This window comes from Nycticebus coucang, chromosome 9 (assembly GCF_027406575.1).
Source record: "Nycticebus coucang isolate mNycCou1 chromosome 9, mNycCou1.pri, whole genome shotgun sequence".
NCBI classification, from domain to species: domain Eukaryota; kingdom Metazoa; phylum Chordata; class Mammalia; order Primates; family Lorisidae; genus Nycticebus; species Nycticebus coucang.
In genome coordinates this window covers 132703255-132730469 of record NC_069788.1, presented here as the reverse complement: position 1 = coordinate 132730469, position 27215 = coordinate 132703255, and the positions used below count along the sequence as shown (strand labels likewise).

Genomic DNA, 27215 nt, shown 5'->3' with positions numbered 1-27215 from the left:
AATATTATTCAGCCATTAAAAAAGATGGAGACTTTACATCTTTTGTATTACCCTGGATGGAAGTGGAACTCGTAATTCTTAGTAAAGCATCACAAGAATGGAGAAGCAAGAATCCCATGGACTCAATTCTGATATGAGGACAATTAATGACCTAGAACAGAGTGGGGGTGGGGTGGGGGAAGGGGAGACCAGAGAGAGGTGAAGGAGGGAAAGGGGTTGGGGGTCACGGTGTGTGACACACTTTTGGGGGGTGGGACACAATCATAAGAGACAAATGCAGTCAATGTGACCTGGTTCTTTGTACCCTCAATGAATCCCCAACAATAAAAAAAAAAAAAAAAAAGGATTAGTATCTCTTGTGACAACCTGGATGGAACTGGAGACTGTTCTTCCAAAGGAAACATCACAAGAATGGAGAAACAAACACATGTGCTCAATACCAAATTAGAACTAACTCCTCCACACTGAAGTGCACACTAGCACTCCGGGAGGCTGAGGCGAGCGAATCGTCTGAGCTCGGGAGTTCAAGACCAGCCTGAGCAAGAGCAAGACTCCATCCCTGAAAATAGCCGGGCATTGTGGCAGGTGCCTGTAGTCCCAGCTACTTGGGAGGCTGAGGTAAGAGGATTGCTTGAGCCCAAGAGTTTGAGGTTGCAAAGCTATGACACCACAGTACTCTACCCAGGGCAACAAAGTAAGACTCTGTCTCAAAAATAAACAAATGAACAAACCACAAAAAAGCTTAAGTACACAATGGAAGTAAATCTCCCTGAAAATCCAGCTGGGGCGGGGAGTGGTTGGGTAAATTCATACCTAATGGGTGCAATGCACACCTGGAAACTTTGATGCAATATGCAGAAAAACAAAAGTATGTAAAGAAAACATACTTGCACCCCCTAATATTCTGAAATAAAAGAATTTAAAAAATTAGTACTTATTTTTATATGCAGGACCTACCACTGGTCAGAGGACTTTGCCTCTGGGCCATGCCATTAAACGTGGCTACTTTGGACACAGAAGCTTACAATCAGATGATTTTTTTTTTTTTTTTGTAGAGTCTCACTGTACCGCCCTCGGGTAGAGTGCCAGGACGTCACACGGCTCACAGCAACCTCTAACTCTTGGGCTTACGCGATTCTCTTGCCTCAGCCTCCCGAGCAGCTGGGACTACAGGCGCGCGCCATAACGCCCGGCTACAATCAGATGATTTATTACTGCACGCTCTTAAATGTTAAAGGATTGGACCTTCAAATGAAGAAGTCATGTACATTTAAATTGCACTTAAGTGTTTTTCAAAGAAATTCTTTATATGCAGTTGTTCTAAGGAGTCAAATAAAAAAAAAAATCACCTTCTGCTAGGCAGCTGTCGCTCAGTGGCTAGTGCTCCAGCCACATACACCCAGGGCTGGTGGGTTCGAACCTGGCCCAGGCCTGCTAAACAACAGTGACAATTACAACAAAAAATATCCAGGCGTTGTGGCAGGTGCCTATAGTCCCAGCTACTTGGGACGCTGAGGCAAGACAATCGCATAAGGCTAAGGGTTTGAGTTTGCTGTGAGCTGTGATGCCACGGCACTCTACCGAGGGTGACATAGTGACATTCATGTATTTCACAGAGTGAGGGTAACCAAAAAAATGACCCTCACTCTGTGAAATACATGAAAATACATATTGAAGTGTTTCAATGAAGGTGTGCCAAAGAAATCTACAGAGGCTGATTTTTAGCTAACTTGCTCTAAACATGTGCCATTCAGTATTTGTTGTATCTGACCAAAATGCTAAGCTTGTTGAAAGTATTGTAAAGGAAAGAAATAATACTCTAAATCCCGAATTTCCGCCACAGATGTTCTGTTTTGTAGCAACTGTGACATTCGGTAGAAGTAACTGTGAACTAGAGACCACACATGTTGGGTTCGCGTCTCTGTCATCTGCTGTCTTGCCTTTGAACATTTATTCAGCAAGTGAAATTGTTGAATGTCTGTGAAGTTTCAGACACTGTGCTGGAGTCTGAGAGTGCAGGGGGAACCCCAGTGGGCCTGGAGGAGCTCTTGGAGGAAGAACGTGGAAAGCTGAGTATATCCTCCGGGAAGCTGAAAGAGAGAACAGGCACCACGTGCCTTTGGACAAGTGCATTGTGGGCACAGAGGGTGAGGATTCACTCTCTTGCTCAATTTTTGATTAATTCCCTCGACGTTGATTGTGCTCAGTTCTGGGAATATTATGCTGAATCTGATAGGTCACAGCTCCATCCCACCAAGCTGACATTCCTGAGAAGGTGGCAGATTTACAAGGAGCAGATTTACAACACAATTTCAGGTAGAGGAAAGCGTTGAAAAATAAAGTAGCCTAAGCTTATCGTACAAGGGGGTTCCCGTTTTGAGGTGGTGACATTTGAGAGACCCAAATGAAGTTAGGGAGGGAACCAGGTAAGCAGGTTTTAGGTTTCGGGAGCACAGTGTTCAGTGGCTCCTGAGGCAGACGGGTGCTAAGCTGGCACAGGCTTCCACAAGGCCAGTGCGCCATAGGGTAGAGGAGAGAAGTAGCGATGAGTTTGCAGATGAGGACGGGGCTCGTTGTGCTGGCTTTGGTTTTATTCTGCGTGTGACAGGAACCTCTGGGAACTTTTCAGCAGGTCAGTGACATGATCTGATTTCATTTTAAAGTAATGCACTGGTTGCTGTGATGAGAGTATACTGCTGGGGGCAAAGGTGGAAATAATGAACCAGTTAGGGGTCTCCTGGGAAGTGCAGGGAAGAGACGGGCTGGGATGGTAGCTGGTGAACATAGTAGGAAGTCGTCATGATTAGGATTTTGGGGAAAATATTAGCAAACGTCAAGAATAGCATAGAGTACAAGAAAACAGCAGTTTGGAGTTTATGGAGTTTGAATTTTTGGGTATAAATCTCAGAAGATGAAGGTGGAGATAAGGCCTGTGCATATTTGGTGGGAGACAAAGCCGGGGAGGGTCAGGAGCAGATCTGCAATTTAGCCAACCCGCCTGCTGCACTATGTGGGTGTGGTGGAGGCTGTCTTCACTTTCCAAATATCTGTATGCTCCGCTCCCTTTTCTCGCCTCCCATGCTGCTGGGCTGGGGCTTATGACCAGGTCCTGCCAGTGACAGGTGGGACAGGTGGCCTGTAAGATCCTCTAGTCCTGCCCTCTTTAGTGACGGCCACAGGAGCTCATAATGAGGTGACAGTGGCAGGTGGAGGCCAGCTGCATCCCGTCTGGAGCATCCTGGCCCTGAAGGGGGCTGTGTGATCCACACTCACCCTGTTGATGTGAACTCTAAGTAACAATTGGTTACTATTAAGCCACTGAGTTTTCAGGTCTTTTTGTTTTCCTAGAAGAGCCTCGTTGTGCTCAGTTCTTGCGGTCAGGACGTGACTGCTGGCAAGGGGCTGTGGCGGTCATTCAGCGGAGGGATGACGAGGGCCTAACCCCAGGCAGTGGTAGCACAGCGTGCCCCCCTGTCAGTGGGAAGGAGTCCCCCATGCCAGGTTTGTCAGGAGGATTAAATGGTCATTAAATGACCGCACCTGCAATGGTCATCCTCCTGTTTGTCAGGAGGATTAAATGGTCATTAAATGACTGCACCTGCAAACTGAAAGCTGGGAAATCAGGCAGCCTATTTCCTTTCCACCATGTTAATGACAGCTGTCAGGCTCAGTCACCCAACGTTTTCATGTAAATGTTCAGTTTTAACCACCTGTCAGATCGGGTTCTACCTGACAAGAGCCCTGGAGATCTTTTTCATCACATGCTCATTATAGTTGACACTTGTGTCACAGTGATTCGCCCAGTAGAATGAACTTGATACGACTTTATTCCATTTGTGTCAAACCTTGGCCGTGATGATGTATTGAAAAGGTGAACATTTGGGACCAAGTGTTACTAGAAAAGAATAACAGAGAATACAGTAGATGATAAGAGAAGAAATTTGGGAATATACCATGTGGTGTTTCATGGGGTGCACAGTCTTGAAAATCAGAAAGGTAGGGGCAGTTTTATCAAATCAGGACTCTCTAACCTTTGAAATCTATTAAACCAACACTACGTCTGCTCACTTCCTGTGATTGTATTGGCTTCACTCATCATAAGCAATCAACTAAGATTTACTCTTGGCTTAGCTCATAATGAATTGGTTAAAAGTAGAAAATTTCTGTTACTAGAATTCTCAAAATTTCCCCAAATCTTAGATCCTAGGAAGTATAAGTGGAGCAATACTCTCTGGATTTAAGTGCCCACATGAAGAATTTTTTCCTGTCTTATAGATCATCTGTCTAATTTGATGATGTGGTTGTCATGTACATGATAATCTCTCAGTGAGCAGTCTCTAAATGATTCAATCTTATTTAAATACAAGACAGAATATCATCTTTTAAATAAGTCTGTAAGTGTCCTGTCGTTTAACTTAGTTTGCTTAACGAGAGTCAACCTTACATTACTTACTAATGCATGCAACACACGAGGTTGTCCTAGGAAATACACAATTCATGGAATACATGTTTTTTTGTTTACAGTAACTTTGCACTTTATGTAGACGAGTTAACAGCACACAACTGAAATGATTTTGTTTTTAAATGAAAAGAATTGGAAAGGTACAGGTCAACATAAAGGAAGAGTATACCAACAGAACATGCAGAGAGCCCAGATACACAGGCAGTTCCCAGACCTGAGTCTGCAAGAATGTAACTGTGGTGAGTCCTCTGACCTTCGTCCAGCCAGCCGTCCTGCTGATCTAGCTTGGGCCTCTGGGCTTATTTACTCCTCTCTCTCTTCCTCTGCTCACACCTGCTCTATTCCAGATTCTCATCATTTCTTTCTTTGTAGAGGTGTTGACCAATCTGGTGGCTGTGTACCTGCCTTCAGTCTCCTTCCCACCCTCGTCTAATTTGTCTTAAACTGTAAGAGTTTTTCCAAGAGCATTTACGCTTTATTCATTAAACGCTGGCTAAAGCCTCGAGGAAGTTACTATAAGATCCACAGAACACAGTGGCAGGGAATACGGAGTCTGCGTCTAAGCTCAGCAGCACTCTGTGGAGAAGGCAGCAAGCCCGGCTCAGCCCCAGGGACCGTCCTGCCCCTAGTTCCCTGTCACTGCCGGGTTAGTCTGCAGTCAAATGCAAGCTGGGCCTTCCCGCCCATCACGCCTACTCTTGCTTTTCTTATCGGAGGGCAGTGCCTTCCAGGGTTAGTTTCTTCTCTCCATTCTTTCTTCTATGGCATTGGTTGATGTAGCAACCACCTGTTTTTTTATTTTTTGGTTGTTGTTATTGTTTGTTGCAGTTTTTGTCCGGGGCTGGGTTTGAACCCGCCACCTCCAGCATATGGGGCCGGAGCCCTACTCCTTTGAGCCACAGGCATCGCCCTGCAACTACCCATTTTTAGATTTGCTAAAATGGGCCCCTCATTTGCTGGCCTGCACTGACTTCTTGGGATTGTAGGAACAGCCTCTCATGGGACCCCCAAGCCTGCATCTGCTCCATCCTGCCTGTTGCAGTGATTGTAAAATGTTTTCCCACAGAGATCTGCAAAATGTTCCTGGGTTTTCAATGAACAAAAAGGGTTCCAATAACAAATAAGTATGAAAAATTGCGTCCTCACTGCAAGGCTTCTCTGAGCTTGTGATATGCTAATATTCATTGTGATGCTAATACTCATTGTGATATGCTAATATTCATTGTAATATGCTAATTCCCATTGTGATATGCTAATTCTCATTGTGATATGCTAATGTGGATTGGGACTATCTAAGAGGGAAATTAATATGCAATATTAATGACATTTATTTGATTGAGAAACAATTTTTTTTTTTTAGAGCAATATCTGTTGCCGTCACAGAGAATTATAGTGTTCCAATGAATAAACTACAGTTTGCAAATTTTGGACTGCGCCATCAGGTCAAATTCCTCATAACTTCACCATTGCATTTTGCCTTCTCTGGGCATCTCCTTTTGTCATCTCACTCATAGGTTTTTCAAAATTTACTTTCCTTTCTAAACCTTCAGAGTCAGCTTCATTAATCTGTGTACGGTCTCAGCATGAAAAATGGGTTTCAGATCCTGGAGTCTCGTTTTTATACTCTCTAAATGTAAAAAACAATTTAGGGAAGGGTGATATTCAGACTGGGAGGAAATTCCTTTCAGGGCATCACATCCCACGGTCTGAGAGGCATTCCTCCGGGTAAGATGATTGACAGGCATGTGACACGGGATGGTCACGTCTGTGAGCCAGGAAGCCCGCTGACAGTCAGGTGTTAGTGGCAACCGTAAGAATGGACCGACTTCCTCAGGGGCTGGGTTCGGGTGCAAGTGATGAGCCCATAGACTTTGTCTCTTTAATGAGAGGGAGAGCCATGGCCAGACCTCAGTGTATGGTAAACCCTCCTCACTCCTACCATCCTAGCATAGCTATCGAGTGCCGCCTTCACTCTCAAACAGGTGCCATTTGGACGGATAGCTGTAAAAGCAGCTTAGATAAGGGGGCAGGAAGACAATAGTCAGTAAAGGAGCAGTGTGACCTAGACGTAAAGAGACAGCAACATTTTAAGGGAAATGAGTCATGAAGGCTGTCGAGGGCAACATCAAGTTAGCCTTGATGAGACTGGGCCAGTATTTTAATGTAAAACAGTTTCAGTAGGAACGTAAGGTCATCTCATTTGGTTTTAACCTTATTCACCCTTTCAGAGCACTTTGGCAAATGTACTGTTATTTAATGATCGGGCTTGTAAGGAGTATGAGAAAATTCATAATCATAGAATTTTACAACCCAATTGTTTTTAAGTGTTAGTTAAAAATAAAGTGTGCATATAAACTTGTACGCCTGCGTCTTCCACAGGGCCTGGCATTGTCCTCACATGTGCAAGCACCCAAGCCAGATGTGCTCTGTACTTGATGAAGACCCTGCCTATTGGCTGGAGCATGAAAGACCTAATTATATTCACAAAATCTATAAAATACTGTCTTAAACTGTTGAAAAAAACATGTTTCATTTAATTGTCTATGCTCACATAAACTTGCTTTATGATTTCTGCCCTGGATTTTTTCCCTGTTGGTTGACTACTTCTGTTTCTAATACCTTTGTTGAAGAACACCAGTTCTTGTTGGGGATTTTGAAGGCAGCAGATTCAGGAGCGTCCAGCCTGTGGCCCAGAGGCTGCATGTATGTTATTTGAGGACTGTTTTGCTTATCTGTGGTGTTGGATATCAAGGATGTTGACTATAGAAACCGAAAGTATAAATACAATAGGTGAAACCAGAGTAATTAAACATTTTGCCTTTGATTAAAATTACAGTTAAAAAAAAATGTATGCATGGACCTTTTCTTTTGCTTATCAGCTGTTCTTAATGTTTTGTGTATTTAATGAGAGGCCCGAGACAGCTTGTACTCTTCCAGTTTGTGGCAGAGAAAAAATAAAAAAGGCTGGACACCTGTGCTTATGTTGTATTCAGTGTTGTACCTACAGCCACCTGTAAGAAAAACTCTGACCCCACTTCAGGTATAAATCAGATGGTAATTTATTACACCTGCACAGGTGGGTCGCTGCCCCAAAGGGCAAATGGCCCCGAAATGAGGAGCAGGCTGCTTTTTATACCATTTTTGTGCTGTGTTGGCAGGCAAGCTGGAGAACACAGAAGCAGAACGTGGCTGGTTAGCTCAGGGGGTAGCTCGGGGCGGGGTTACAGTGAGTCATGGCGGTTGGCATGGGGACAAACTTAGGAGACTCAGTAGCTTGGGAAACTCTGCTTGAGTAAGTTTTCACTATTGTTTTACCTGTGGCTAGGAGTTTTTGAGAACTCAGGGAACTTCCTTATTCTATTCTGAAACTTGTTCCTGGATTTTGCCGGTGGGTGGGTGAGTGGGGGGTTTGAAACCTGTGGGGACTCAGGCTAAGACAGTTAGGGACCTTTAGGGGCCCTTTTGCTGGGTATTAATAGATCAATAGATTCTGACCATGCATTAAAGACTTTAGAGAATAAATTTATTCAAGGGTTATCCTGCCTTCCCTGGATAAACTGTTGTGCAGTACGTGAAATTTTAATAGGTGGTAAGATAATTCATGTGCTGTATCAGACAGCTGGAAGGATACAGTCCTGTTGATGCCCTGATACACTCACATGATGAGGAAAAACCTCACATCTCTTTATTTATAGCCAGGCTAACTTAACTTTATTTATTTATTACTCACTGGGCACAACTCTCACTTGGTTTTAGAAAAGAAGTTAAGAATGACATTTCTTTGTTCCAGGAGCTCAGTGTCCATGTAGGGAAGTAATAAATTAATTAAAAAATACTAAATACTGAGTCTGGCAGATAGAAACACTATCCTACTGTGTATAGACCCCCTGGGTCTACTCAGAGTATGGTCACTTTCCAGGCCATGAAGATACACACTGAAATTTTTTTAAGGAGGAAAATCAAATCACAAAAATGGAAAATTTTCCCACTGCGTGTGTGTAAACTGTATTTTTTTTTTCTTAAGTAAATTTATTTCAGGTTATAGTGAGGGTTCAAACAACCAAGTCAAAATGTTTGATTTTGTTGGGTCGAGTCCCTCTTGTGGTTACAACCCACACACAAAAGGTGTGCCACACATTCTAACAGAACTTGGAGATAAAGAGAACAGTTGGAGAGCTTGATGGGACGAGATTCTGGGATGTTAGTAGAAGGTAGTCTGTGAGCGTAAGTGCTCTTCTGAAGGAAGAGTGGAAAACACAAAGTGGTTGATTTTAGAAAGGGATCATGCAGAGCAATGATTTTCAACTGATGGACCATGGCACACCGGGCAGCCAGGAGAGGATCTTAGGTGTGCTGCAAAAATATTTACAGATCACTGTTTTTGAAAGATGTTCAAAGCACAGTAAGTGTATTTTTTTGACTTGTTTTTGATCAACATAATTTAAGTGTGCTGCAGAAGTTTAAATACAAGTTCAAGTGTGTTGTGAGATGAAAAAGGCTAAAAATCACTGATCCAGAGAGAGGAGGGGACAGCAGAACAGCAGTGGTGCTAGTGGCCAGAGGCCTGCCTGATATCACTGTGGGGGACTTTCACCTTTGAAAACCTGTGACTTTGTACCACGTGATGGGTGTACTGTGTAGAAATGTTCACAGGACTGAATTTGTAATAGCTCATCTCTTTTCCTAGCTCCCAAAGGAAAATTTGTATCCTACCTACCCCAAAAGCTTTTTATCTAGTTTGGAAACTCAGTTTTTAGAAGTTTGCAGGCCAGAAGGACAGCTGGAGAATGGTGATAATCCACTGTTATCTCTTGACCTAAATCACAACTTTGAGTCTAGTGAGTGCTGCACAGAAGACGGTGGAAGATGCGTTCATGAAAGCCACAGTCACATGTTCCTGGGTTCGGTGGCCTGACCCTGGCACCAGCCTCACCAAGTATTGGCAGAATGTCCGTCCCAGCTAGGTTGAGAGGCACAGTTAATGGAAGGAGCAACAAGTGAATCATATGTGATTTGAGGGTGGTAATGGGAAGACTTGTAGATTTTAGATTTGTATTACTCATGTCCCCTAGGTATTTTACCTCTATGATTTACTAATTAGAAATTCTATTCTATTACAGAGTATATAGCCAATTTCTTTTTAATTCTTTCATAGTGAAGATTAATGCCTTAGTTTCACGTGTGACATAAGCAAGGTAAACTAAGATTGTCCTTCGTGTTAGAGAGGGAGCAGTGAAGTTTCTATTCTACTGTTGCTTTTGGTCATGTAGCAACTATAGCAAAGTTAAGGGCTCTTTGTCTGTGTACGATGAAGCATCTCCTAGCTCAGCAGTGGGCCCAGAACATCTCTGGGCGCATCATGTTTAAGGGGTGCATGCTGTTTCTACTTGGTCTAGATTCTGGGTGTCATTCTTTGATATCTACCATTAATACTTAAGAAATTTTGATGAGATCAGTGATTAATAAACAACTAACATTGTCTGCAAGAAGTTTCTGTGAAAAAGAATGCTTATTAGTTGCAATACCAACTTTAAAGCTGATTTGGGTGTTAAGTTGCATAGATGTTGATGTCAAAGCTCTGGTCTTTAGCAGGATTAGTTTCTTGAATTTGTTTTCTTATATTTACAGGGAGGATAAACTAGCAATTTAATCATGTGGATTTGAAGAGATTATGTATATAAGGCTCATAAGAAGCACTAAGGAAGGGTTTGCTATCACTATTAGCATCTCGTGTTTCTTCCTTTCTTTTTTATTTTTCCATCAACTCTGTTGCCCTGGGTGGAGTGCCGTGGCATCATCACAGCTCAGAGCAAACTCAAACTCTTGGGCTCACGTGATCCTCTTGCCTCAGCCTCCGGGTAGCTGAGACTACAGGTGCTTGCAGTGAACCCTGGCTGCACCCTGTGGATTACAGGCTCCTACAGCGACCCCTGGCCGCACCCTGTAGATTACAGGCACCTGCAGCGACTCCTGGCTTCCCTCTGTAGATTACAGGCACCTGCAGTGACCCCGGCAGCACCTTGTCTTTCTTAATGACTTTCCCATAAATATGTCACCCAGAAATTGACCTAATTGCTTTTGAAGGAGATTTATAGTTCCAACCTTTTTAAGAAATACAAATAACTTACTTTTTATAAAAATTATGTGTGCTTATTGCAAAGTAATCAAATAATACAGAAAAGTCTTTAAACTTAAAAATTTTGCTTCTTTTAAACAATCAAAAATCACCACAAATGCTATTGCCCAAAGTGTAATGAATGTCACTATTTTGTAAAGATCCTTCTAGTCATGTTTCTGTTTCTGTCCGTAAATTACTCTCCACACATTTAGATACTATATAAGCAATATGTACAAAAATCGAGTAGCCTGCTTTTTGCCCAGAGCTCTTAACGGCTGCCAGTTTACAGTTGTACTGATTGTACCAGTGCTTCTATTACCCAATCTTTATTTTTGAACCATTTTACTTTTTTTTCTCATATTTCAAACAACAATTTCAGTGAACATTTTATTTATTGTTTGGTTTTTTTTTTATTAAATCATAACTGTGTACATTAATATGTAATTACCCACACATTCACATGAATGGTAAGACGTAGTTCAGTGAACATTTTTTTTTTTTTTTTGCAGTTTTTGGCTGGGGCTGGGTTTGAACCTGCCACCTCCAGCATGGGGCCAGCACCCTACTCCTTTGAGCTACAGGTGCCGCCCAGTTCAGTGAACATTTTAATGCACTCTTTTCATAATGCCAGAGTGGAAGTTCCAGCAAATGGAATAATTGGGCTCAATAATATACTCATTTAAATTTTTAATCTATACTTGGTATAGACATCTCTTCTTGATTAATTTCTCGTAAAGTATCCACAGTATTACAAGGTGACATTTATTTTGTACAAACTAGTGAGTTTCAATAACTAATATCTCTGGATTCTAATTATTGGATTAGATTAGCCTATAGTTTTTTTTTACCTTAGCCACAGGATTTGTGATTTTTACCCTAACCTATATATTTTTTGCCTTCCCTCTCTTTAGACTGGCAAGACAGAATACTCTATTCGTATTCTCAGCCATTTGAATGGGGATGGTTCTTGCGCATTGATTATTTACTTTGTTACACTAAAAGAATATTTTCAGTTTAATTCAACTTTCGTTTTTGGCACCCAAGATTTTGAGTCCAGAACTATATAGAGAGACGTAAAGAAGATTAAAAGGTACTTGCCTTCAAGACATCATTATATTATAGTGGTGTGTATTAATACGTATTAAAAATATATAGCAAGACACATAAATACTATTTTAAGGAGTGATGCATTGCTAGGTTCTGTAGCATATAAGGAGAATTGTCTTGACCTGGGATAACCATAAGAGATTTTATGAAGAAAATAATTTAGGAAATTTATTAGGATTAGGAATAATTCCTAAATAATTAGGAAAATAAATTAGGATTTAGGAAAGATAGAGTAAAGGGGAGGGCCTACTGGGGAGTGGTGAATCAGTTAGTCTGCTGTGTAGAAGCGATTCCACGGTGAGGATTCTTTACTCCTCATGAACTGATGGGCTGACTGAGCAACTGGTTCTTCTGTTCATCCTGCTTGGGTTCCCTCAGGCAGCTACCTTTAGCTGACACATTGTCTGGGAGCCACGTTCAGCGGGGACCGTTGGAATGAACAGACATCTCTGTGCTCTCTTTCTGGCTGGCCTGTCCCTCAAGGGCCGTTCAGGCTCCTTTGGGGGATGGTGCTTTCCAGGCAGCATCTCAAGAAATAGAGGCACCACCTGCATGTCCTCTGAAGGCGTAGCTCTGGAACTTGCTTAACATTGACTCTGCCACAGCCTATTGGTCCAAGGAATTCACAAAGCTACCCCAGATTTAAGGAAATAGATTCTATCTTTTGGTAGGGGAAGTAGTGAAGTCTTATTGCAAAGGACCATACCTACCCAGATAGGAAAAACTGGGGGCCACCTTTTGAAATCCACCACAAGAAACTGCATGAACAAATACTTAGAAGCAAAAATGAATTGCCTTGAGAGTCAGCAAGATGATACCTATGACATTATTTCTCATTCGTGATAAGAAGCCCTTGCCATTCCTAATGGATTACTCTGAGATATTTAGGCATCTGAGACAGATATGTAGGTTGTTGTCAATATCACCTCAGTCTTTGGATCTTGGATAAATAATATTGTGTTTTGGCATAAAGGTCTTCCAATACTATTTCAAGTATTAATACTTACATATTGAAATAAGCATAATGGTAATGCTAACTTTATGAACAAATAGAAAAAGTAAGTGATTTATTTGTAGTCCATATTTATTACTTTTTAATTGTATATTCTATATTCCAATGTGAAAGATTAGAGAAATGGCTTGCAGATATCATTACTGAAAAGCAAGCATTTCTAAGTCATTCAAATATTTATATACAAAATATATAAAGTACATCACAAACAGAAGAAATTCCATTTTTCATCACAGTGACCCCATTCTAGACTCACTGTGTTATTTTCATTCTTTTGTACTTTTATGTAGCTGATAAAGCTAGACTTATAAGAATGTAAAGCAAGTAACTTTTGGATTTTATAATTTCAAAGATGTAAGATGATCTCAATGTCAAATTGATGGATTTCTACAGTATCTGAACTTCCACCCTGGTCATTTCCTTATTTTGTGTTTAAATTTTTTAATGAAGAGATACAAGGTAAGATTTTATAAATATCCTTAAAAGTATAATTTGTTCTACTATCGTCAATCCTCAGTGAAGATAATAATTGTGCTCTGTGTGTTCATATGTGTGAAGGGCGGTGAAGCTGGGGAACTTAACAGAAGAAACAAAACAGAACTGCCAAAAGCACATGTCCTCAGTGACATAACTTGTTAAATAGGTTATACTTTCAGTTGTTCCTTGAATCTATAAAAGGCATTTTTTTTTTTTTTTATTTTGGCCGGGGCTGGGTTTGAACCCGCCACCTCTGGCATATGGGGCCAGCACCCTACTCTTTTGAGCCACAGGCACCGCCCTATAAAAGGTAATTTTTAGAGATAGGACATAAAAGCAAACAAAATCTCCTCATTTACAAACAAAACGTCAGTCGTATTCTCTGTTCCAGTTGGTGTTCTTCTCCTTAAGCACATAAGGTTGTGTGTTTGTGCTAAGCCTTGCCTGGTTTTGCATCACTCGATACAAACCTATCTTATTTTCTTTTAGTCATTTGTATTCAGGTGAAGTTTAGTCTTTTTTTTAGAACTAAAAATTTGGAAAAATAATATCAAGAAAGTGTCTCTTTTTTTTCCTTCTGGCCATATCTGAGTAACTGGATATCATTAACAGTCTCTGCCTACACACCTTTATTTTTTTTATTATTAAATCATAGCTGTGTACATTAATGTAGTCATGGGGTACAATGTGCTGGTTTTATATACAATTTGAAATATTTTCATCAAACTGGTTAACATAGCCTTCACGGCATTTTCTTAGTTATTGTGTTAAGACATTTATATTCTACATTTACTAAGTTTCACATGTACCTTGTAAGATGCACCATAGGTGTAATCCCACCAATCACCCTCCCTCCACTCATCCTCCCCCCTCCCCTTTCCTCCCTCTCCCCTTTCCCCATATTCTTGGGCTATACTTGGGTTGTAGCCTTCAAATGAAAGCTATAAATTAGTTTCATAGTAGGGCTGAGTACATTGGATACTTTTTCTTCCATTCTTGAGATACTTTGCTAAGAAGAATATGTTCCAGCTCCATCCATGTAAACATGAAAGAGATAAAGTCTCCATATTTCTTTAAGGCTGCATAATAGTCCATGATGTATGTATACCACAATTTATTAATCCATTCGTGGATCGATGGGCACTTGGTCTTCTTCCATGACTTAGCAATTATGAATTGGGCTGCAATAAACATCCTGGTGAAAATATCTTTGTTATAGTGTGATTTTGGTCTTCTGGATATATACCTAGTAGAGGAAATGTAGGATCAAATGGCAGATCTATTTTTAGTTCTCTGAGAGTTCACCAAACATCTTTTCAAAAGGAATGTATTAGTTTCCCACCAGCAGTGTAGAAGTGTTCCCTTTTCTCCACATCCATGGCAACATCTCTGGTTTTGGGATTTTGTGATATGGGCTAATCTTACCGGAGTTAGATGATATCTCTAAGTAGTTTTGATTTTCATTTCTCTGATGATTAAGGATGATGAGCATTTTTTCATATGTCTATAGGCCGTGCGCCTGTCTTCTTCAGAGAAGTTTCTGTTCAAGTCCCTTGCCCAGACTGAGATGGGATCACTTGTTCTTTTCTTGATAATACATTTGAGTTCTCTGTAGATTCTGGTTACTAAACCTTTGTCAGAGACATAACCTGAAAATATCTTCTCTCATTCTGAGGGCTGTCTGCTTGCTTTACTTACTGTGTTCTTGGCTGTGCCTACACACCTTTTGAAAACTCCCTCACTTTCTTTTTACTATACTCCTTTCTAAGCTGAGTTTAAGTCACAGGCCAGTGGGGGAAGGTCGGGGACATGCAAAAAGAAACTGTCCCTGACTCCCCATCCCTCTCACTGGTATTCGACTGTTATAATTCCTGAGAAACATGGAAAAGAGCATCTTGTGTCCCAAGGTTCAAAGTAGCAGTGTCTTTGCTTGAGATTGTGGTTCAATGCTTACAACAGCTTCCTTCCTGATTGTTTTTGGGGCTAAGTTAGCCTTAGGTGTTACTAGCTGGGTCTCTGCACCAACCAGGAAGGTGTGATGGTGTAAACAATGCTGACCTGTGAGAAGTGGGGTTAGGGTGGTGGTAGAAATATGACAGGTAGCGAAGAGATGGGAGCTGGGACTTCTAAAGATAACATACAATTTTAATTTCTGATTGTCTCTGGTTGTATGACAGTTGATACAACTGGGAACTGTTGTTTGCCCTGTAATAAATGAGTTTGAAATAATAAGGCCAATATGCATTTTGTGTCTATTACTCTTGTTCTTACTATTTTAGAGGCTTTGTTCTCTATGGCCCAGCTAGTTCTTTTATCAAAATTACAAAACACCATATTTTGCTGTAGTTTAATGGGCACTTTTTTGCTCAACTTTTTGAGGGAAAAATAAGATGCACATTATATATGTACATGGCTAATACTGGTTGTTACTGGTCCATTGTATACCTTGCATCTGTGCTTGTGTGTTCTAATTATTTGTTACATAAATTTTCTTATACCATTATGTTAAAATATAAAAGCTAAAATTCTTTTATAATACAAAAACAAGTACCTAAATATAAACCAATACACATTTGAATTAAAAAAATTAAAATGAAAGGTTTTTTCCCTGAAAGTTTGGGCCAAGAATGTGGGTGCACATGATACATAGCAAAATATAGCATCTTATAGCAAAGTGAACGTACTAATTTTACTAGAATGTAAGTGAATTGTGCTGGATTTGAGAGAAGAAAAAATGAATTTTTATTTATTTATTTATTTATTTATTTTTGTAGAGACCGAGTCTCACTGTACCGCCCTCGGGTAGAGTGCCGTGGCGTCACACAGCTCACAGCAACCTCTAACTCTTGGGCTTACGCGATTCTCCTGCCTCAGCCTCCCAAGCAGCTGGGACCACAGGCGCCCGCCACAACGCCCGGCTATTTTTTTGTTTCAGTTTGGCCGGGGCTGGGTTTGAACCCACCACCCTCGGCATATGGGGCCGGCGCCCTACTCATTATTTTTATTTATTTTATTTATTTATTTATTAGTATGAAAGAGAGCAACTGCCATAGAAGGGATAGAGTGGAGATCAAACTATCTTGATTTGTTGTTTTCACTTTAATTTCTTAGAGTTTCCCCCAGTGAACAATCTCCCCACATCTTTCCATTCATCCCTTTCTCTCCCTTTCTTTCCTCTTTCATATTACATTAGTAATTGATTTAATGTGGGCTCTTGATTAATGTCCTAAAATTAAGTGAATCATTAAGACATATAGGGAATACTAACCATAATCATTGCCATGTAAATATGGAAACTATATTGACCAAGTCAATTGTTACAGCGATCACAGCCTCAGCTCTAAGTAGTTGAAGTCAGTCTACCATTACTATAAAATTTGTTATGTTCTAAAAGGGATCCCGCCTGTGTCTTAACTTTTCTTATTAGTTGACAGTTAATTCAAATAGGGATTTAGTCAATTCGTTGTATTACCTGGAATTCCCTTCTCAGAAGTCCAACAACCCCAAGAGACAAAATATATTAAATCATTTTCAATGTTTAAAACAACATAAAGTAACTGATGGGATTAGTTTCTGAGATAATCATTGGCAAAGTTCAGATACTAGACGGGATGGGACGTAGAGTAGATGAAGACTGGGAAAGAGACACTGATTGGCTAAGTGGATGCCCAGAGGGCTTCTGTATCCGTGTATCCCTAACCTTAATCCTGTATCCCTAACCCTAACCTGTCAGATAATAGACGGGATGGGACATTGAGTAGGTGAAGACTGGGAAAGAGACACTGGTTGGCTAAGTGGATTCCCAGAGGGCTCCTGTATCCGTGTATTCCTAACCCTAACCCATCAGATACTAGACGGGATGGGACATTGAGTTGGTGAAGACTGGGAAAGAGACACTGGTTGGCTAAGTGGATTCCCAGAGGGCTCCTGTATCCGTGTATTCCTAACCCTAACCCATCAGATACTAGACGGCATGGGACATTGAGTAGGTGAAGACTGGGAAAGAGACACTGGCTGGCTAAATGGATGCCCAGAGGGTTCCTGTATCTGTGGGCTGTTGCAAAAGAGCACCTAGCAATCTGGGAGCATCAAGGGTCAGCTGGAAGGAGGGAGAGTTTGAAACTGCAGGTTTCTTGCAGTCAGCCTCTTCTCCGTGTTCTAAGGCCAACCAGAGCCATTTCAAACATTTTGCACTACACAGATACTCACAGACTGATGGAACATTTTCTTTCCACATCTTAAACATGATTATTAAAGTTTGATGGCAGTGAAGGTAAATGCAGAAGAAAATTATGGTTGGGCTACGTAAGTGGACTACATAGTTTCTACAGAGATATGAGTATGTCTGTAGTGGCTATTTTAGCTGTTACCGTGAGCGACTCATAAGACTGGAGGATGAGTTATAATTAATTAGCTGAACATAGATTTTTGTTTGCCTTTAAAAATTGTTTAACCCTGAGGAATAAACTATACTTCATTTATATATGCTTGGAATGTCTGTAAATTTATATGTAGATTTTCGTAAACTGTGAAAAGGAAAAGATTAGCCATTTTTCCCCCAAAGAATGTAATTTGGGAGAATTAAGAACTAGTGGCTTTCTGTAAGGAGTAGTGAATACTGGCCGAGCGCTGTGGCTCACACCTCTAATCCTAGCACTCTGGAAAGCTGAGGTGGGTGGATTGCCTGAGATCAGGAGTTTAAGACCAGCCTGAGCAAGAGTGAGACCCCATTTCTATTAAAAATAGAAAAATCATGCAGGTGTGATGACACATGGCTGTAGAGTCCCAGCTACTTGGGAGGCTGAGGGAAGAGAATTACTTGAGTCCAAGAGTTGCTGTGAGCTATGATGCCACTATTAATTCACTCTAGCCTGGGCATCAGAGTGAGACCCTGTCTCAAAAAAAAAAAGTAGTGAATACTAACTGGGGTGGGGATTATATCTGTTTTTATCATTACGTTCCTAGGGGCTAGTGTAGTGGCTGGCATTTAATGGGTCATCAGAAATATATACTAAATTGAATAATGTTTGAATCAATAGTGAGTCTGTGATCAGATGTAATAGCATTGGTCCATTTTTTAACCTATGTTCTCTTTTTGAAAACATTAAAATTTATTCATGACATTCATGTTTATCCTATAAAATAATAGGTATTGTTCATCTTTAAAATATAAAACCATATCAGATATTTAAAAGGTATGTTCCAAAACATGCTCTTGGGCTGTGATATGTGTTAGAAGGGGCCTATTACCTTCCTCCCCTGATTTCCCTACCCAACTGAGAACCACTCGGTTCTATTAGAGTTTAAATTATTACGGGTTGCATGAGTAACTATACTTAGTGGCTTAAAAAAGAATCACCATTTATTTTATTCATGAAACTACAATTTGCACAGAGCTAGGAGGGCATTACTTATTTCTAGTTCATGTGGTAGCGGCTGGGATGGCTTCAATGGTCCTAGGAGATCTGCTTTTTAGTTGGCTCCGCCACGTGGCCGGTATCTTTATTAAACATTATGAATAGAAATAGAAATGAAGACGATGTCTAAACCACCTACATAGTCTTCAGATTTAACCAGAAATGTATGTTCATATTGATATTTTAAATTGCTCGGCTAGTGACAGTGCTTAGCTGAGAGTTTAGCCGAGGCCATTGGCCTTCGGCCTTTATTCCTCTCCATATGGGTCTCTTTAGAAAAATGCTTGGGCTTCCTCACAGCATGGAAACTAGATTCCAAGAGCAGGCATATCACTAGTGAGGAATTGGAAATGGCTATTTTCCTTGCGTTTTCTTCTTCTTTTTTTAATTTTTTTTTTACAGTTTATTTCAAATTAATATGAGGGTACACACCATTAGGTTACATCATTGGAGTTTATAAGGTAAAGTTGTAGTTGTAATGTTCTCCCAGGAAGTGGGCCATTTACTTGTACATTGTACCTGTTAGGTGGGAACTTTCCAACTCCCTTCCATCCTTTCTTGAATTTGATTGAGGTTTTTCTCTTATGTGAGCAGGTTATTGTTAATCTACAAGTTTCATCTTAGTGTTGAGTACATGTGATGCTTGTGTTTCCATTTTTGTGATACTTAGAAGTCTGTTCTCCAAAACCATCCAAGTTGTAACAAAAGATGCAAAATCTCCCTCTTTTTTTAATGGCTGAATAGTTTAAGGCCTGGGCCTATATTTTGGCATGAGACCATGATAACCAGTCATTGATTATATGCCTAGATCCAAAGGAAAGGAATATTGACATACCTGTTAATGGAAGGGGTATCAGTGAACTCGCAGCCAACTTTAATCTATTAAAATTATCTTCAAAATAAAACCTTTATAGTTAATAAGAAAAATATAAGACTTTTGAGGTAAGACATTTACTAGCGTGTATGCCAAATTTACTAAGACTTTGAATATAACAAGCTTGCAAAATTAGCAGCTATCTTTAATTCTGGAAGCCTTCACGAAAGCACATAAAGTAAGGATTATGAAATTGTCACAAATCAGCCTAGTTATTACTAGTAAAGTGCAAGGAGTGACTGTTCATGGATGCACAGATATGCTACCTCTGTTTGAAAGTTAAATAGTGTAACAGATCTCTACCAAATTGGCCAGACCGGGGCCATTCAGGTCTGATGGACAACAATTGGCCTTCCCAATTTATTTATTCTCTTAATAGGTTAGGACATATATAACCTTCACGTCTATATATTTCATTCCTCTACCTGCCTTAAAATTCGTATTAATTCTATGTTTTTGTATCACAGGTAATGAGATTTTGATATAAGAAAGGAATGTTTTTGAGAAGTTGTTTCTTAGTTTTTGCTTCTATGAAGCAAACATCACCCTGATACCAAAACCAGGAAAAGACCCAACTAAAAAGGAGAATTTCAGACCAATTTCACTAATGAATATAGATGCAAAAATTCTCAACAAAATCTTAGCCAATAGATTACAGCTTATCATCAAAAAAGTCGTGATCAAGTAGGCTTCAACCCAGGGATGCAAGGCTGGTTTAATATACGCAAGTGTATAAACATTATTAACCATATCAACACTAGCAAAACCAAAAACTATACGATCCTCTCAATAGATGCAGAAAAAGCATTTGATAAAATCCAGCATCCTTTTCTAATTAGAACACTGAAGAGTATAGGCATAGGTGGCACATTTCTGAAACTGATCGAAGCTATCTATGACAAACCCACAGCCAATATTTTACTGAATGGAGTAAAACTGAAAGCTTTTCCTCTTAGAACTGGAACCAGACAAGGTTGTCCTCTGTCACCTTTACTATTCAACATAGTGCTGAAAGTTCTAGCCAATACAATTAGGCAAGACAAGGAAATAAAGGGAAGCCAAATGGCAGCAGAGGAGGTCAAACTCTCCCTCTTTGCTGATGACATGATCTTATACTTAGAGAACCCCAAAGACTCAACCACAAGACTCCAGGCAGTCATCAAAAAATACAGTAATGTTTCAGGATATACAATCAATGTCCACAAGTCACTTGCCTTTATATGCACCAACAACAGCCAAGATGAGAGGTTATTTGAGGACTCAACTCCCTTCGCCATAGCCCTAAAGAAAATGAAATATCTAAGAATATACCTAACAAAAGAGGTGAAGGACCTCTATAAAGAAAATTATGAAACCCTAAGAAAGGAAATAGCAGAGGACATTAACAAATGGTGTGTAATTTTATTGGAAAAAATATTCAAACAACTACTGTGCCCCCGAACCTGGTCTGTGTTGGGGAAATATAGCAGTGAGAATGGAGTATGAAGCCCACACCTGCCCTCAGGAAATTCGCATTCCTATTAGGGAAGACAGATAGAAAGCAAATAAATAAATGTGTAAAGAATCATACGGCATGGGAAGGGGATATTACACAGTGGGGCCAGAGAAGGCCTTAGAGGAAGCAGGCCAGGGGGAATACTAAGGAGGATGCTCTGGGCAGAAGAATCAGCTGGAAGAGCAAACCTGAAGACTGAATGGGTTTAAGATGTTTGAGGAGCACCAAGAAGGCAGGTGTCGTAGAGTAGAGGAAGTGAAGGGAATACGGGCAGGAGTTGTCATCAGCGGAAGAGGCAGGGCCATGGTTTTATGTGGCCTGGACCATGACTAGGCTTGAATTTAAGTCTAAGAGTGGTGGAAAGCGTTTTGAGTAGAAGAAAACCGATATCATATTCATATCCATGTACATTTATCTTTTGACTCTTTCCTTTGTGAAAAGGCTCTTTCCTTTGTGGGAAAAGGTCTACTCGGCAGACTCTGCAGGATGCTCACAGGGGTGGTGAGACGTGGCTGCACTGAAGCTGTGGTTTGAAGGCAGAGCCAGCGGAGCAGGTGCAGGAGATAAATCAAAGCATGGACTGGAGAATGACTGTCAGGTTTTTTTGGTCTGAGATACTAGCTGTGGCTTTGCCATTTACAGAGATGGGAAGTGTGTTTGGCCATTGGATAAAACGTGCTATAAATTGAGTAATTGGCTGGGCATGTCAGATCTGAATGACTGGTATGATTTTGCCAGTTAGCAGTGTAGAGGGAGTTTCTATAGATTGGTGTCTGTCATTATTTTATGTCTTGCTTCAAGGTTTCTCTCGTTAAAGATGTGCCCATGTATTATGGGAACACAGATGTTGGGGTCAATATTACTGTCCTTGCTGGGCAGAACTGTACTTGCCCTCAACATCTCTGTTAAAATGGAGTCCATTCCTAGGTGTTTGAAAATACTTTAAGGGAAGTAGTGGTTTCTCTTTTAGAAAATACCTAAGTTACTTGAACCTATATATTACATTATAGGATATTTAGTATCTACACATGTACATTAACTATATGTGATAAATTAAAAAAAAAAAAAAAAAACCAGGACAGTGTCTGTGGCTCAGTGGGTAGGGCGCCAGCCCCATATACCAAGGGTGGCAGGTTCAAACCCAGCCCCAGCCAAACTGCAAACAAAAAATAGCTGGGCATTGTGGTGGGCGCCTGTAGTCCCAGCTACTCGGGAGGCTGAGGCAGGAGAATCACCTAAGCCCAGGAGTTGGAGGTTACTGTGAGCTGTAATGCCACGGCACTCTACCCAGGGCGAGAAAGTGAGACTCTGTCTCAAAAAACAAACAAACAAAAAATTATACACTAAAGAAATAAGTGCATAAAAGAACACTGGTGAAATAAGGAGATTTGTAGTGTGGTCAACTGTATTGTGCCGCTATTGATTTTTTGGTTTTAATGTGTTAGTATAATTATGTAAGATGTCACCCTTGAGAGAAGCTGCGTGAGGGTCCAGGGAGATTTCTACACTATTTTTGAAACTTCCTTTTGAGTCTGAAATTATTTCAAAATTAAAAATGACAAAAGGTATGTATAAATACAATTGAATCTCTCACTTTAAATGATCATTTTATCAGTTCTCCCCAAGGGAGGGTACCATATTCACATGAAAATGGCAGGCAAAAGTGGGCACTTTGTAGTATACCAAATTGAGTGGCATGTGGGCTTTTCTTCCTTTATCAGAGCTCCAAACTTGTGATACGTTGGCAGTTTCCTTCCTATTTTGGCTTGAACTTTTCATATAGGCAGGATGCATATTCAGTAAATATTTACTATCCCCCAAAAGATGAAGTGTGTAGTCATTTGTTAAACTAAAAGGCATTTGGCAAATGCAGCATATTGCAAACAGCTTAGGGAGCCAAACAAGTTAAACATGTGAAAATAATAAGTAGTTGTGAGATTTTTGTTGCCCATTTATAATTGGTGGACACTACCGAAAACATGACTGCAGCATTTTAGTTCATTAACCCCTAAAATGTTCAGTATTTTGAAATTATAAATTCCCCTATTCCTCTTCCCTGAAATGTACAATTCTGGATGTGTGAGATGATTCTTCTCCCATTAATTTGTTTACATTATTTCTTTTCTTTTTTTTTATTAAATCATAACTGTATACAATGATATGATTATGGGGCATCATACATTATTTCTATGTTTGTCTTTTTTAATACCAACAGTAGTAAAATAGAGATTTTAAGTCTCTGATGACTGCTGTTTTTTGTTACTGTTTTTAGATATGAAGATTCAAAGGTTTAAAATCTCAGTTAAGAAATGTTGGCCCTGTATTTCTTCTACTCTGTTTTATGATCACAAAATATCATCTGTTTTAAAAATTGTCCTGTACAGCCTCAAACTCCTTAATAACAAGAGAAATACTAACTGCTTATAAAGTAATAGTTTTCTGTTGTAAAATCATGATTTGTTATACTCAGAGGAGATCAACTGTTCTTGAAGAAACAAATGGTTTTCTAAAAACAGTATATTAAAGATCTTAAGGTGCTTCCCTAGCTTGATCTTATGCCACTTCCATCGAGTGGGATTTGGTTGATGAAACTGCAAAATGAAACAATCCATACTTTGTTTAGAGGAGTCATTTTTCAAATACTTGGAGGAGGCAGGATGCAATGACTATTGCCTGGTTTTCCACCTCTTTGTGAAACACTTACAGAATGCCTGTGGTTATTAAACATTGCGTTCACTGAATGTCAAGGTAAATAAAGTACTGTCCCCTTTCCAAAAAACCTTCCTGTTAATAAGGGAGTGAAACCAGAAGAGTGGGGTGGCCTGGGGGGTGATGTGCTATTGCGAGTCCGTGTTCAGCTTGGGCTGGATTCAATTGCTTTTAAAAGCTTTTGTGGGGGCGGCACCTGTGGCACAAAGGAGTAGGGCACTGGCCTCATATACTGGAGGTGGTGGGTTCAAACACGGCCCCGGCCAAAAACTGCAAAAAAAAAAAAAATAAAAAAAAAATAAAAAATAAATAAATAAAAGCTTTTGCGGGATCAGGTCAGCGTTAGTAAGTGAATTATGGGTTGAGGTGGGGGCAGTAGTCAGGGGCATTAAGAGACCCCATTCCACTCATAGTCCCCTGTAAATGAATAATGATCACTGAGTTGTCTTTACACTTAATTAAAATAATGGGATCAAAAACTTATGATCACTGGAATACTGACATGAGTTTAATAACTGGAACTTCCAGGCACTGCCAGTGTTTTATTTTAATTCCAACCCTGTTAATCTCCAGAAACTTCTAAACGTGGAGTGTTTTAATTTGTCCCCACTCGCTATATTTCTAGTGTCCTGTCAAAAATATATTTATAACCAGGGAAGTATTCCAAAAACTGGAAGAAGCGAGCCCAAAACAGGAGCATACCTTTCAAACCCGGATCATCGATCCCTGAAAACTTTAAATTGATTAGTTTTCATTCAGGAGGACCAGCCTGGAGGAGAACTTTAATCATACGGCCAGGAATTCTTAAGCAAAATGATGAATTTGGATCATCTGATTCTTGATGAAATGTTTTCACCTTTGTCATGTTGACTCGGTTACGCAATCATGTTTAGCAGATGGCGGGTAACATTTCCTGCGTGCCAGCCAGGTGCTGGCCAGCCCTTCCAGGGTTCAACACGCGTGAGCCCCTGTACGTTTAGAAAGACACCCCGTCCAAGTGTTCATTGATCTAGCCAATATTCATATTATTTTTTGTTACTTGGAATATCTGTTTTATTTTCATAATTTATTCTCTTCCAGCTCTTCTTTATGCAACTATTTTTGGAAATGTTACCACAATTTTCCAGCAAATGTACGCCAACACCAACCGGTACCATGAGATGCTCAATAACGTACGGGACTTTCTGAAGCTCTATCAGGTCCCCAAAGGCCTCAGTGAACGAGTCATGGACTACATTGTCTCCACGTGGTCCATGTCAAAAGGGATTGACACAGAAAAGGTACGAGTTGTTCTGTCTTATTCAGTAAGATCTTCGATGCGTGGAGCTTTCTGCTTACACACTGCTTGTGTAATTGCTGTGCGAATGCATGTTACTCTGCATTTCGTAAGTAACATACCCATCAATCATAGGTATTGAGTGCTTAGAAGGTGCAAAGCACTCAACCATTAATCATCAGTTAATACGAGTCATCACTTTCAATTTAGAAAATTTGGTTCCTGAAAACAACTAATTACTCCATTTCCCTAAAACACTCTCATTACCTCTTACAGTAATTTTCTACATTCCTCATTCCCAGTGTTGCCATTTCTCCTGCTAGATTTTATTCTTGATTCCTCATTTGATTTTTTGCTACAGGAACCTTCCTTGCTATAATCAAAAATTTACATGTCTTTTATGCTCTACTTACATTTAAGTAAGTAGTATCCTCTCTCTTGTTTTATAGAGGAACTTACAATTCTTGATTTTCCACTTGGTCTGACACAAATCTATACACTGGACACCTCCCTCTCTAGTCACCTGGCAGCTCTGATTTTTTTCTTGTCTTCTCATGGAACTGTGTTTAATTTTTTCCCACCTATTTCATGTCTGGGGCAAAGAAGGACTCAAGATCCTCCTTCTGACAAATGCAAACAAATTAAAAAACCAAAATACTCACTTCCTACACCCAGGTGATTCATATCAAATACAGGGGCAAATAGAGCTTGCCCTCAGAGTTGTAGAGAAAGTCATTTTGAGCTGTCTTACTTTATAAACATCAGCAGAGACTATTCTTTTCAGATACTTATTTTTGACACATGAAAATCAGTTGGCACAATACCTCCCTTGTCAATTCCTGGAAATTAGTTTGTTCTTTTAACCTTATGATGTTGACTTTTGTTTTTCTCTGAGACCTGCTTTTCAGTGTCAGAGGGGAAAAGCAAATGAGCAAAGTAGATGCTTAGTTAGGGGAATTTATGAAACAATGAGTAAGTTGTTTTAAACTGGGGCAGGTTTGTTAGGAGTAGATGGTCGCGGGATGGTGCAGGAAATGGACGTGGAATGTGATTGAGGGAGAGGGAGCTGCCTTCATAGGGCGTGCGGGAGAGACACACTTGGAGGTAACAACGTGGAAGAGTTGCGAAACAGGGTGAGATGTGCCCCACTTTCGATATAAAATGCTATGTGTGACCACAGAATGTAAAAAGGGCAAACTGACATTTCCATGAATTAGATTATATTACACCTGAGCCACTGCATGGTAGTAATCTAATCTAATTCTTCTTCCCCAGAAGAAACAGAATCTTCCTCAGGGTAGGAAGGGTGGGAAGGGGAGGGTGCCAGAATTTAACCCATCAAATTCAGCCTGTCTCTTGGAAATCTACATTAAGTGAAAATGAGATAAAGAGGCGACCACCTGCTTCGTCAGTCACTCTCTTAGTAAGAAGGTTTTCTTTCCAGAAAATGCAATTGAGTCACATGGTGCCTAACAAAAAACAGTGAAATGATGGAGGAATGGCCTTTCACGTATTAGATAAGAGCCTGGTCCAGGACATTTGCCACAATACAGTGTTGGTAGGTGTCTGTGAATTCTTGGCTGCGAGGCTGGTTCAGGAATGGAGGGGACTAGGTTCTCGGCAAGCCTCACTTGGGGACTCGCTCAGCTGCCCGACTTGTTAGTTGACTCACCCGCAAGGTGTGTGTCTGGAAGTGCACGTGCCCCCTCTGGGCAGAGAACAATTTCTAAGTCCCTTCTGCTGCCTTGCCCTTTTTTAATCTTTTGATTTGCTGAGTCATCATGTGTGGTGGCAGAAATGCCCTTCTGATTCGTAGAGAGCTGGAGAGAACGGAGCGAAAGAATATGGGGAGGCCCATAGTAAAGGAGAAGGAAAGATTTAATTCAAATTAAAAGATTCCAAAGGGAAATTTTAAAGTAGGGAAGTGGATTAGCTTTTAGATAAGAAAAAAATCATGGCTACGTCTCTTAATTGCAAGGGGGTAATTGGAGAGTTCTTGAAAAAGATTTAAATAACTGTGACAAATGTAAAGGTTGTGTTGTACATGTATAAAACATACAATATTTCATGCCTATATTGGTTTCTTCCAACCTATTAAGAAAATCTCCACCTAGATGCCTAAGAACTAGGGTGACTTTCACATGTACCCTTGTAAGATGCACCGTAGGTGTGATCCCACCAATCACCCTCCCTCCACTCAACCTCCCCCCTTCCCTCCCTCTTCCCCCTTCCCCATATTCTTGGGCTATAACTGGGTTATAGCTTTCA

At 40.3% G+C, this 27215-nt stretch overlaps 1 protein-coding gene across 2 annotated transcripts in view; it reads left to right on the top strand.

The window, feature by feature from the left end:
* KCNH5 (potassium voltage-gated channel subfamily H member 5) overlaps positions 1-27215 on the top strand; it is a 416514-nt gene that overhangs the window by 247195 nt on the left and 142104 nt on the right. For both annotated transcript variants that reach the window (XM_053601259.1, XM_053601258.1), the window contains exon 8: positions 24752-24951. In XM_053601259.1, coding sequence (XP_053457234.1) covers positions 24752-24951 — 200 coding nt within the window. The remainder of the gene's footprint in view (positions 1-24751; positions 24952-27215) is intronic.